Raw genomic sequence first — 13,273 nt, forward strand, 5'->3', positions numbered from 1 at the left:
GAGACACGAAGCCTCGAGGGAAGAATGCTGCACACTTGAATTCTCATGAAGTGTAAGAGGTAGAAAAAACAAACAGGGGCAACTGTTGGAAAGGGGCAACTAATCCAAGATTATTCACTGCTGATTCAGTGTCAGCAGGTCACACCTTTTAGGAAGGATCAAGTGAGAAAATTCAAGACATCTTCTCATCAACTTCCTGCTCCCCAGGGCTGGTGGAGCGGCTCGCCCTGGTTTCCATTTTTCTCTTTAGTGGTCAGGAAATCTCCAGGCAGGTGAGGTGGAATTGGACAGTGATGATTTAGGTGCACACATGGTCCGGGCCCAAAGCTAGGCTATAAATCCACCGACTGTCTGGTTGCTAAAGGCAGCTCACTTTGCTTCTTGTGTGTTGTCTTGGCATCTGGTCTGATCCAAACTACACCCTCCTCCCCCGTTTCCAAGTGCACTACAACCTAATTTCACTGATGTCTTTTAATGTGCCCATGGGTCTGGCCTGGGATCAATGTGATGTGGTAATAATACCAACCAAACATTACTATTCAGTGGTTCTGTTTTTGATGTTTTCTGGGTCAATTCACCTGACGGTTCTTCAGAGTCTCATGAGCGTTCCCTCAGAGAGGTCAGAGAAGTCTGAGCTGAGACCTTGTCTACTGTGTTGGATGTACTGACATTAGTGTGTTGGATGTACTGACATTAGTGTGTTGGATGTACTGACATTAGAGGAGACATTTCTCTCAGTGTCTTGTTGGATGTACTGACATTAGATGTACTGACATTAGTGTGTTGGATGTACTGACATTAGTGTGTTGGATGTACTGACATTAGAGGAGACATTTCTCTCAGTGTCTTGCATTGATCAAAGTTTAGTGAGCGCTAAACAGTGGAGCTGCTGAAACACCGTGTCAACAGATATTCACCAGTCAAGATGAATGCTTGTGTGGGACTTACTTCGTGTTGGCACTGATTAATCTGACTCTTGTCTTAATTACCCTTTCAATTACTCATGTGAGCGACACATCCGTCCTCTGAGTCAGGCCGTCGACGTCTTTAAATGAGATCCGTGAGTGACACTTGGACTGGCCGTCTGAGGCGTCTTCACAGCTCTGAAACCCTCGCTCTATTGAAGACTCCATTTTATGGCTACAACATGCCTTGAAATGACAAACACATGTCTCCTCTACTTCACTCTAAAACATTTGGTACGTCTTTGAGTCGAAGGCATGTGCTTACTGTGACATGATCAGGTTTGTGTGTCACACGGTCACGTTACTACGGTCGTGTTACTACAGTCGTGTTACTACGGTCGTGTTACTGGTATTTTTAACAAGTTGTTTTCCAATTATTGTTTCACTTGGAGATTGTAATTTTCTTTTCAAGTTTTATATGAACTGGGTTTCAAAGTGTCTCTGTAGCTCATCACACAATTTTGTGCGGTAAAATTAACGTGTGTGAGAAAACACTGGCAGAAACCTGGGAGTCTGCCTTTCTGTACTTGGTACATCTGTTTGCTCTACAGCAGTCAGTGTGGAAGTGTCATCACCTGTGTGGGCTTCTCACCGGTACACACCGTTACCATATCAGACATCCCTTTGATTAAGTTTATTGGTTTAACAGTTTTGGCAACAGTTCATTTTATTTACTTTATGGAACGACCACAGTGGAGGTTTGGGTGTTTTTATTTTACTGCTGTCAGAATAGTCCACATTTGTGTCACTTTCTTTTCATCTTCATAAACTAATGAGTTCACCTGATAAACTTCGTCTTTCTTGCCCAGTTCTGCTGCCACACGGAATCTTTCAAACCGTCGAATCCAGTTGGGCCAATTGGAAAAGTACGAAAAGTTTTCTGGTAAACTTATGTAGCAAAGTGAATCCATTTTCCTCTTTAGCGCTGAGCTTTGGAGCATCGCCTCTCTGCGATGTCGTTTAACGTCCCACCAACACACTCCCTCGAGGTCTGACGAACTAGCTCGCTGCACTCAGTTTCTAACTGCTGGCTAGCGTTAGCATAGCTTGGAATCTACCACGATTTACGTTTCTTGACTTTACCACAACTTGTCGGGCAAATCCTTCCATGCGATCGTCTGAGACGGGATTCAGCACTGACAGCATTTAACATGTTCTGTTCGTAGAATATAGAAAGTTCCAGACGAGACACGGGAGACAGTGTGCAGTTAACTTTAACAACAGCTCCACACCTGCCGTATATTAACACTCACTTCCTGTCGGTCCGCCACCGTATATGTTCCCTATACGACATATACACATCTGCCCTCGTTACAGACAACATCATATCGTATCATATCGGACATCCCTACAAGAACACGTTTTATATTTGTTTTTATATTTAATTTGAGACAAATTGCATTTGCACTTTAAGTCTTATATGAACTTGTATGTTGTACTGTTTTACTATAATGCCTTCACCTCCGTTCACCTCCGTCCATTAATATCAGTCAAGTTCTCTCCAGGGATGACATCCACTAACGTGACGTATTGTTATTAAATCGCTACAAACTTGATTCTGTCTACCGTTCAGAACCGACGACACTAAAGCTCTGAATATATTTGAGTTAACGGCGAACTCCTGGTCTTTCTACCATGTATAAGAAATTACATATAACGGTGGTGAACTCCTGGTCTTTCTACCAGTGCAGTTATGTATAAGAAATTACATATAACGGTGGTACATTCTGATTGTACATCGGAGGTTATACGCAACTAAAGATAACATTTAAGATAACAGAGTCAACTGTTATGTCTTTTGTGTGTTTTCATCATCTGTTTTTTATAGGTTCTGTGCTGTGGGGGTGTTGGATGATGGAATCTGTAACAAATTGTAGTGTGGTTGGCCTATCATTTTTTTGTTTATCCGGTAAAACATCCTACCTAATAAGCACGCTCGCTATCCCACGGCTAATGAGTGCACTCATTAAATTGTGTATTTGGGTCATTCTTTTACTGCTGCATTTCTGCATAGTTGGCATATTGCCCTAAAGTGAGAGAATGATTTGAGGTTTTAGTGCTCGTACTTATACACATGTGGACCTCTGGATAATTAAATATGCACCAAGTCATCCTGACTGGGCCAGGCAACATCCCTCTGCTGCCAGGCATTTCCCTGAAAATTAAAATCAATTATATCAAGTTGATGTAAGAATATCTCTTGTCACAGAGGGCAATTTGCTCGCATGGAAATGATTTCCACATTGCCACCAGTTCTACGGTACGTTCTCCTACATCAGGAACACAGAGTGATAGAAGCACATGTAGCACAAGATAAAAAAAACACACACACAGTGACAGCTGGATCAATGATGAAGTGTTTCTTTATGCAGACGATAAAAAAAAATCCATTTCAGAACAGCCCCCTCCTTTGACTGTGTTCTAACACGCTGCTGTGATTGAAAGAGAGAGGGGGAAATGAGAAGAGAACACAGAGGTTGATCCACAAACAATTATTTGTGTTTGTACAAATTGGAACATAGCTGGAATATAAAAAGCATAAAAAGAAAATGTAGAAGTTTAACATAGGCCGTGTGATACGTCAATATCTGGACTAATGGACAGTCCAAGTCCACAGGGTTTTTTTTTACCTCAGACAAATACAATGAGCACATGTTGGTTTTAAAGGACTTTAAAAGTCCAGAGGCCAAAATCATGACCTTTAACACCTGTCAGTCAACGAGATGAAGTAAACATTAGGGTGCAACAAAAAAAGACCCTAGGCAACAGTTTCAGTGATGTTGCTGCGATATTAGTGAAAAAGTAGCCCATAAATTACTTTTAACATTTGTTGGACAATTTTGACAAATGTTTAATTCAAGCCTTGTAAAACTTGTCATTTCCAAATTTCTTAAACTGAAAAGTGCACTGGCGCTGATAGTCGTTATAGGAACTCACAAGGTGTCACATCCTCACAGAAGCATGTTTTCAGAAGCTAAAACGTCCGTTTGAGATAATACACTCCATCAAGGTTGGTTGTAAAGGCATAGAAAAATCGGTTCTTAGCACTTGCGGGGGTTGTCATGTGTTTGGAGGCCTGCCAGCCTTTTTCAGCCCGGAGCTGAAATGTTGACACATCCACGATGCCTTTAATCCTTGCTGCACGGTGTGAAAGTGTTTCTTAGTGAAATCAGCTTCGTTTTCAGTGTACATATCTTTTACTGAAGATTTCCTTGGTATTGGCAACAACAGTGTTTTCTTATTTGCGATCTAGGGTTATTACAGGGTAGTCCACGTGGACCACTTATTAAATAATGCTCTGTGAACAATTTACCAAAATATATATATGGATTTTCCTACATTTAAAGATTTAGTTGTAATCTGAATTATGCAGCTTTTCACATCTTTTGTCCATTTAGAGGGGCTACCCTCCATATTATTATGTATAGATATAGCTGGTGGACTCAAACCTGAAACCCTCCAGCACCAAGTCCACCGAGCCACCACTGCTTAACACGACACAACAGTCGCGACACAACGAGATCACAAATAGCAAAACTCAGGTAGTGAGTCAAACGAATGGATGCTTCAAGTACTGAAGGACTAATTACCGTGGTACAGTTTATCAGTCCTTGTCGTGACACAGTAAGAGGAGCTGCTTAAGGTGCCGTGATGGGATCATGAAGTTGTGCTTTAGTTTCTCAAAGAAAACACCAGAAAACACCGGTGCATTTGATCTGAACTCTTTTTTGAACCCTTTTTTTTTTAAATCAAAGTTGCTCTGAGAGACACCGACCCTTTGGAGTTATGTAGGTCCACCAGATCTTTCAGAGACGGGCGTCTCATTCATCAACTTCATCCGTAGATCAGAAATCCTACGTCCGACCAGAAGGAGAACCAATCCTCTTAGGTAATTCTTCATAACACATTTGGAGTCTGGAAGACAGCTATTTGATTAAGATACTGCTTCATCTCCAGCCACATGCTGCTCAACTCAGGGAACAAGGAAAAACAAAGTCGGTCAGAGCCAAAAGACACTTTTCACGCCTCGGTGTTCAGCAGCTTGGGATTGTCTTCCCTTTGAGTTCCCAATGTTTTCATAACCGTATTATTTATTATATTTTCACTCCTAATCCTTGTTGGCTTGCTGACACTTTGTTAATATTCAGTTAAAAGACTGCAACATTTGGTTCACACTAATCTTCCACTCACTTTGTTTTGCTCACTGGGTGTTCTCTCCGGGCCAGGCTGAGGTCTGGTCTCATTAAAGATTCCTGAGAGTTTTCTTTGCCACATATGCTTTGTCACAAAACAAAAATAAAATGTTTCCATGTTTCTGTGAATCCGCCTCTCAAAAAACTTCCCAAAAAGTAAAGATCCACCCACAGAGGTAAAAACACAGTAGACAAGTATCCAAGAAGTATTCTGTGAAGGACAGACCGTGTAAAAGACTACACACTTGGATACATCACAAGTACACACATGACGTTGTCTCTTAACCGTTCACGCTGGTGCCGTACTGTGGTCCATGTCTCTGGTGTGTGTTCTTCTCTTTTTGTTTTCTCTTTTATTTCACTTTCTGCATCTGCAGGATGTAGATCTGAAGGAGTTCCTCGGTGACCACACAATCATAGAAGTCTCATTTCTTCTTACTCTTTATCTTTATAAACGGCACAACTTCCTAGTCTAGCAGAGCATTTCCAGGTGAACTAGTCCAAGAACATCCATACTGTGAACACCTTTGGTTGTAGTCCGTGAGACATGACAAGGCAAATGTTTTGGGATTTTTAGAGATGTGATGATGAGACACAAACTCAGCTCATTACTGTCGTCATTAAGACCAAGTCAGATGTCGTATCCAGGTATGGTACACTACGCTGGTTTCTGCCTTTGGAGTTCAGTTAAAACTGTGTAATTGGAGCACTGAGGTGACTGGGCACAGTGTAGGATGTTGGTACTGACACAACCGACAGTAATGAGTCTGTCATTGTTTTGGCAGGTGTACGTCGGCTTCATCTTTTTCCGCTCTGATTCAGTCTCACCCTCAACAAATCTGATGTTTAATTATAACTAATGAATAACAGGAACCACTTGCTAGTTTATTAAACATCACATCAGGTGTTGTTACCACCGACACTAACACTGTAAAACTCAGTCCTGAGGAGCAGGTGTTACTGTAGTTACTGTACGACTGTACATGATTGTACAACTTCTTGAATCTTAGAATCAGACTAAGGCAGTAACAGGGCATCGACGTAACGGTATTCCTGCCGACTCATCATCATGACGTCATAGAAGGGAAACTGTTCTGTTTTAGCCACCGATCATCAAGTTAGTCTTTGGGTTTTCTGATGATAGAATTCGGGTGACGTACGGACATCCTTGTTCACTCGTAGTATTACACATTCAAGTGAACACAAACCGTTTTCACAGTTCCTCAGTCGTAACAAGACTTTTTTACTGTGCAGTTACAAGAACGTTGATCAGTGAAACAACGCAGACGTGCAGACCAGGAAAATAAGGTCGTAGAGAAATGCACTTGAAGAAAAGCAGCTCAACTATTGGCTAACGTGGTCTAAGTCATTGTGGTGAGTTCTACTGGTGAAGGCCACTCACCAGGTTCACTCTTAATCCTGGGAACGTGATTGTTCAGCCAAAAGGAAGAGAAGCAAATCGTCAGCTCTTTATGCTCAAAGATATCTTTTAATCCGTACTCGCTGCTGCCAACAACCGTCAGTGACTTGTCGAACACGTTCCTCTGGATCTTTCTCTTTTACCACCAAGTCAGTTTGAATGTATAAGAATCGCCGTAACTCTGGCACCGTCAACTCGTTTTTGTTTGTGCCAACAGTTGTAAATGATTTTAAACAAACAGAAGCTGAGGAGTTCATCCAGAGGAGGTTTTTATTTTTAGATTTATTGTGTCCAGAAAAAAGCCTTGATAACAAACTTGTGTCCTGAGCCTGAGCAATGTTTAACATGTCCCTGATAAGATAAGATTTCTTCCTGATCTTATCTCATCTGTCCATCCACCTTATCCAGAACGTTTTGAGTTGCATTTGCAATTGTTTTAAAATATTTGTGTGAAAGCTTAACAAAACTGAATATTGTTATTAACGGGCGATGACAGTTTGGGTCAAAGCCAGTGCCAGAAAACCGAAAGAGCCTACGACCCCATGGTACAAATACCTTGGTCTGGATAAACTCCACCAGACTTTTTAAATCCTTATTATGAAACACTGAACTTCACACTGCATGGTCCAACTTTTAAAACAAATCTGCCTTTGACAGGCTGCCTGTTGCCAGGCCAGGCTAATGTCATGTAAGGTTGTGTGGTCGGCTTTTATGAGATTATGTGGTTAAGAAGTCCGTGAGGTCGGCCGTCTGGAGAGCGTGTTTAGCTAATGACACCTTGGGTTCAAAGTGGCAGTGAAAACTGAGATGTGGCTGAGCAGGCTTCTGGAGCTGCACTCGATCACACAGTAATCAAGGCTTCAGTTTGGAGGGCTGCACCTGATCCAGCTCAAAGGCAGCGTGTTTAAAACAGAACCCTGCTTCTCCCAGATCTCCACTCAGCATGTGGGGGATTTGTTTTTTGTTAAAGATCAGCCAGGAGAAAGAGTGAGGAGAGAGAAGAAGAAGAAGGAGGGAGAAAATACCTCCGTGTCTTACAGTCGCTCAGTGAAGCTTGAAAATGTCTGGGTTTTTTCGGCTGAGAATCAACGACGACCTTAAGATGAGCTCCAGTTAAACACATGATTAGATAAACTGATGATTCATCCAATCATCTTCATCCATTTGCCAGCTCACCAAAGGGTCACATTGTGGTTATTGAACCACTCACTCTCAAACTTAACATACTGTACCCCCCGTCCCCCAACCCCCCCGTCCCCNATTTAAAGCCTGTTCAAAGAAACTGGAGATCAAACCGGTGACCTTCTTGCTGTTAGTGGAACACACTAACCACTGTGTGGCCGCAGTAACAGATAATTAAATGAATTTACTCTACAAACTGTGACAAAGTCAAGTCAGCTGTGAGATTTCACAGCAGCGTGTGTTTCTCAACAGAATGTAACAGTTTCTGGTTCAAACCCAAACCCCTGGCTCACAGTCCCAGGTTTGGCCGCTGGTCATGAGGTGAAGGACCCGTCAAGAGAGCTTGTAGTTCCGTCAAACATGTATCCGTATGTGTTTGACTTGACTGGGAACAAAGACGACGCTGTGGCTGTTGTCGACTGATGTGGAACACGACCACAGTATGATTCATGTCTCAGAGGAAGGGACTGGTGGCAGGACGTGTCTGTGGTGTTTTTGACTGGCTTGTTTTTGTTTGTTAGTAGAGCTGCAACATGTTTTCTTCATGTTGAACCTTCTTTTCTTTTGCAAAGTGGATGAAACGCATTATTTGCAATTTTGAGAAAATGAACCGACGTGACTTTGTTGGGGATAAACATTACGCAGCTCCGCGACAATATTTGTATTGTTTTTTATTGTAACAAAAATGCTTTCGATTTTCGGCAACAGTTTACAGAACTAAAACGTGACTTTTGGCGCAGGAACACATACCTGTTGGAGACACAGCGTAAACCAGCGCTTCATTAAATTTGCTTCTTTCTGCTCCGGTACTGGTTTTGTTTGCCAACTAAAATGTTCCTGGACTTATCACATCCCACACAATGGTTCTTTTCCTGCCACCCACTGTTGCCACTGTTAATGGATTTTTGTTCTCTTCCTCTCGAGCTTCTGTTTGTCAGATGTGCGTACTGCAGGAATGTGGGCGTCGACATCACCTTGAAGATTTTAAAGAATGACCTCAGATGTAGCTTGATACTGTGTCGGTGATTACAAAACAACAAGTTCCTGCAGAACACCAATCATGAAACCGTTATTTAAATGATCATTATTTGAAAAAAGAAATCCTGTTGTACCAGTTCATGTGCCCGAACAGTAGAAAGCCTCTGTTTCATTGGCTAAGAGCTTTAAAGCTCTATTTAGCAGAAAGCCGAATTTCTCATTCAAGCAGCTCATTTATTTTGGGATGGGCTCAGACTGATACTAATCTCCATTACAATCAGGTCTGTTGCATAACACGGCCAGATTGAAGAGGAGATACTAGGTCATCCTCATATATAATTAAAAACAACAAATTACTAAAGGCTGCAGCACAAGTAACGACAGCCACTGGAACTAAATTAATTAGGAAAGGAAACCACACCAGTCCAACTGCTGAACTTCACTACAGATTGATCCATCCTCCTTACATCTTAAATTTGATCAAAATATACCAGCAGCTTAGAACGCGTCCAAATACTTGTGTGGTAGTTTATACACTTGATACAAAATACTGTCATGACTGCGTTATACCAGATAGTAACAACTGAGCTTTTACATGAAACAGTCCTGCCAAGGCCAGGATTTGAACCAGCAAAGCCAAGCCCAGCCTTTCATTATTACTACATGACAAGCTAACGTAGTAGCCTAGTCTGACCACTAGTCCATTATTGTTAATACATTATAACGCAAATGAATTAGTAGGTAAGAAGGCAGCAGTAAACAAAGGGACAACATGATGGTGTTGCTGAAGCTGGGAGAACATCTGGACTGGATTCATACGTTGGTTACCTAAGAGCTGAGCGCATGTTTTTGGCACGGTGGTCATCGTAGCAGGTTAGCTAGAAGCAGGCTAACAAGAAGCAGGCTAACTAGAGGCAGTAAAGAATGAACAATATTTTCAAACATGGAAATATACTGAAAAAAAATACAACACATCAAATTGTCACTATAATAAAAATCAGCATCAAGATGTTGATGAGTTTTCATACGTGTTAAAACAGTTACAGTCAGGAACAAACTGCCAACATGTTTTTAGGCTACGCCCTCAAGTGATATCAAAGTTAAAGTCATAAAACTGTATGAGAAGGAGAATGATGAAGGAGCTGTGTCTGAAGTTGTTTGGCAGCAAAGATGACATTCATGATATATATGCTAACTTGTTGTAGCATATTAACCTCTCTCCCAGTCCCACAAGCAGAACATTGTCAAGTCTTACAAAATGACTGTATTCTCTCTTAATTATTAGAGCAGTTATTTCCTCAAACTAAAACTACGAGTAATCCAATGAAACATGTCTGTTATCGACCCGACCAATCCTGTAAATCATGGACGGGCGTCAAGGGTTGTTAGCAATCGCTGAGAGCACTGGATTGATGTGATGGTTGGTGATGATGCTGGTGCTGGTTCATATAAGTCCATATAAAAACATAAACAGTATTTATTGAGGTAGTTTGTGAAGGGACGCTTTCTGTAGGATCATTTATTCAAAGACCATGATGATGGATGATGATGGATGATGATGGATGATGATGGATGTCTTTACTGACTTTGCATCTACAGGGATTTGTCATTTTTAGGATAGCAAGCATGGAGATTATCGGGGCTAGTGCTAAGGCTTCTAAACCCCATTTGTTTAAGAAAATATCTGTTTGCCACAAACAACAGCTCGACATCAGAGACTTTTCCTTGTGGTTGTATTAAGTTAGTGCTGTGTGTAAACACAGAGCACTGGAGGGGATGTGAAGGAGACCAAGTACAGAACCCTGAGGGACGCCTTTAGGAGGGAACAAACAACGAGGGACAAAAAGGTGATACACAAACTAAAGTGTCGTTGTCATCAGTGTGACAAAAAGGTGATACACAAACTAAAGTTGCTGGTGCTGTTAGTCAGTTTATATACCAACAGTTTGGTACAGCTTGTGTAAGAGCAGGTTACATGGCAAACTTCCTGATCTGATGTCGCTATTTAAATAATTTACTTTGTGAACCATGAAGAAATGCGACTGAAGAAGCCCTGACTCTTCGAGGCTCAGTGTTCACCTGTGTGGCTCTGAGGTGAATGACATTTGATCTGGGACCTAAAAGATCTTTGTTTGCTCTGCAGATTTGGATACGTGTCTGTGTCTATTTACTGCTGTTCATCACGCTTGAAGTGCACTCAAGTAAATTTGACGTCAACCCAGTGACAGATGACATCACTACCCTTGCTATTTTGGTAAGTTATTTTAAAAAATTACATTTCCTTTTGCATAACTTTCAAGGTGTCTGAACAGGACTTTTTCTTGGAATTCTCTCAGTGGTATTTCCTTCAACATTTGGTCTATTTTTCCACTTTTTCCAGAGACATAATATTCCAGAAGATTATAAAATTCCTGTTCGTTACGTTCCAAAGGAAGAGGTAAGATAGCAATAGCCTTTAGAAATGACTGAATGAAAGCATGAACACCAACTTTGTTTGGAGACCTAACTGCTCCTACTGATTGTACGACACTCTCTCTCGAGGAATGTAATTTCGATACCTCTGTATGTTCTGTACATGTGAAGGTATTGACAATAAAGCTGACCTTGACCTTGACCTTGACCTTCCTCTTCCGTTCTTTTTTCCTCCAGGGTGTAATGTGTTGGGTCAAATTAAACGTCTACTACTTGGAGGAGAGTTTAACGGATTTATCCCAAAAGTTTGGAAACATTTCAACCAACAGAAAAGACATTAGCATATTCATACAAATGCTCCAAGAACTGAGGCTCAACATGGGGTCCTTGGTGAGTTAAGACACAACACAACGCAAAAAAACGTCTCAGGATTGAGTGGAGCACGAACCAAATGTAGAATCCAGAGCAGAAGAATTCCAAAATAACAAATGATTCCATAGTTTTTAATTATTTCCTCTCAGTCTGATTGGTGAACGTTTGTTCGAGACAACTTGTGATTCCAGGTCTTCTTCAAAACATTAGTTGAAGACTGGATAGATACATGTACTTTACTGATCCCAGGCTAGTACACACTAGTACACACTAGTACATAATGTAGTTGCCTGAATACAAATACAGACCAATGGACTGTCAAGGAGCGCTGAATGCAACGTGTTTTGATGCTAAAACAATATTTTATTCAGAAATTAAATTCCAATGATTCATAATAATTCACTCTCATTTTCTAGGTCTACATTTCTATATTGTTGATATTGTTTGTTTGTTAAAAATCTGTGGTTTCTCGTTGTCTCTGCAGGAGCCAATCATGTTTGAGTTTGAGTGCCACTACAGGGAGGAGAAGTGGCAGACTGCACGATACTTTGACTTTGTCAAAACCTTCCTTTTAGCTGCACAGAATAGAGAAGACTCAGACGACTGCACCCCCCTCCCCTGTCCCACCACACCATACCAAGCAGAAGAATATTTAAAGGGTAGCTGCGTTTGTCTCTTTTTTCTCTCCTTGTCATTGTTTTGTGAAACTTGATGCCACCGTCAGTGTAGTTCAGGCCGACACGCAATAATAAAAAACACTGCGGCACATCGAGCAGATGTGATGAATGATGATCACAGAGATAATGTTGATTGATCACTGATCAGTGATGAAGCCACACGTTTGAAACCTCGTCAAACACTGAACCATTGACAAAGGCCAGGTCAAACTGATCTCTTATTCCATGCATTCCAGAATCATCTTCCATAAACTCTGTGATCCCTTGTTTTCCAGTAGTCCTTTCACCACAGCCTCTGTCATAAGAGGACGTTTGACTATGATGCAACCAACCGGGCAGCAGCAACTCTTCAGGAAAAAAAAAACAAAAAAAAACCAACTTTGTTTAGCGTTTATTTGGGAAAATCGTAAACTCTGGTGAAAAACTCACCGTTTCTCCAGTGAAAAGATCCCGTGCAGTTTGTGGGACTGGGTTTGTCGCCGCTGCTTTTCTCTGTGGTCTCTATTGTAGACAGGTTCTATTCAGGACAGATCTATTGTGGGTCTGCAGAGAAGCTTTTACCATTATCTCTTCACAAGAACTTATTAGGAGATAAAACCTGTGAACTGTCTCAGTGCTCAGATGGTCCTGGGAGACAGGACTGAGGGACGATGTCCCCAGACAGAGACTGTGAAAGAAAGGGACAAAACCGTTACTGTGGAAGTGTTGATTACACAGACGAATCTTCCCAAGCACTCGCTGTTTCTCTGTCAGTGAGTGTGTGTGTGTGTGTGTGTGTGTGTACCTGTACTGCTGAAATCCTGAGGACAATTTTCTGTACAAAGACCTTTGTTTTGGGGACACGTTGTTTCATGAGGACAACTGCCAGTCCCCTCAGAGTGAAGTTCATGACCCAGTTCAGAGCTGAGGGTCAGAATAGTGACAGTGGGGGGGGAGAAAAGGGGGGGGGGGGGGAGGGTGGCTGTGTAGGTGGTGGCGACACGTCTCGCCTAACGAGGCCGGGAGAGAGCGCTCTGAACACGGACACGGCTCTTGGCACGCTCCCCTTGAAGCTGCCGGAGCCTCGCGTGCCTC

General features: G+C 41.8%; 1 protein-coding gene across 1 annotated transcript in view; it reads left to right on the forward strand.

The window, feature by feature from the left end:
- kitlga (kit ligand a) overlaps positions 1-13,273 on the forward strand; it is a 19,887-nt gene that overhangs the window by 2,855 nt on the left and 3,759 nt on the right. The window contains exons 2-5 of the mRNA XM_008311096.3: positions 10,882-10,992; positions 11,119-11,175; positions 11,388-11,540; positions 12,007-12,181. Coding sequence (XP_008309318.1) covers positions 10,882-10,992; positions 11,119-11,175; positions 11,388-11,540; positions 12,007-12,181 — 496 coding nt within the window. The remainder of the gene's footprint in view (positions 1-10,881; positions 10,993-11,118; positions 11,176-11,387; positions 11,541-12,006; positions 12,182-13,273) is intronic.

This window comes from Cynoglossus semilaevis, chromosome 6 (assembly GCF_000523025.1).
Source record: "Cynoglossus semilaevis isolate Cse_v1.0 chromosome 6, Cse_v1.0, whole genome shotgun sequence".
NCBI lineage: Eukaryota > Metazoa > Chordata > Actinopteri > Pleuronectiformes > Cynoglossidae > Cynoglossus > Cynoglossus semilaevis.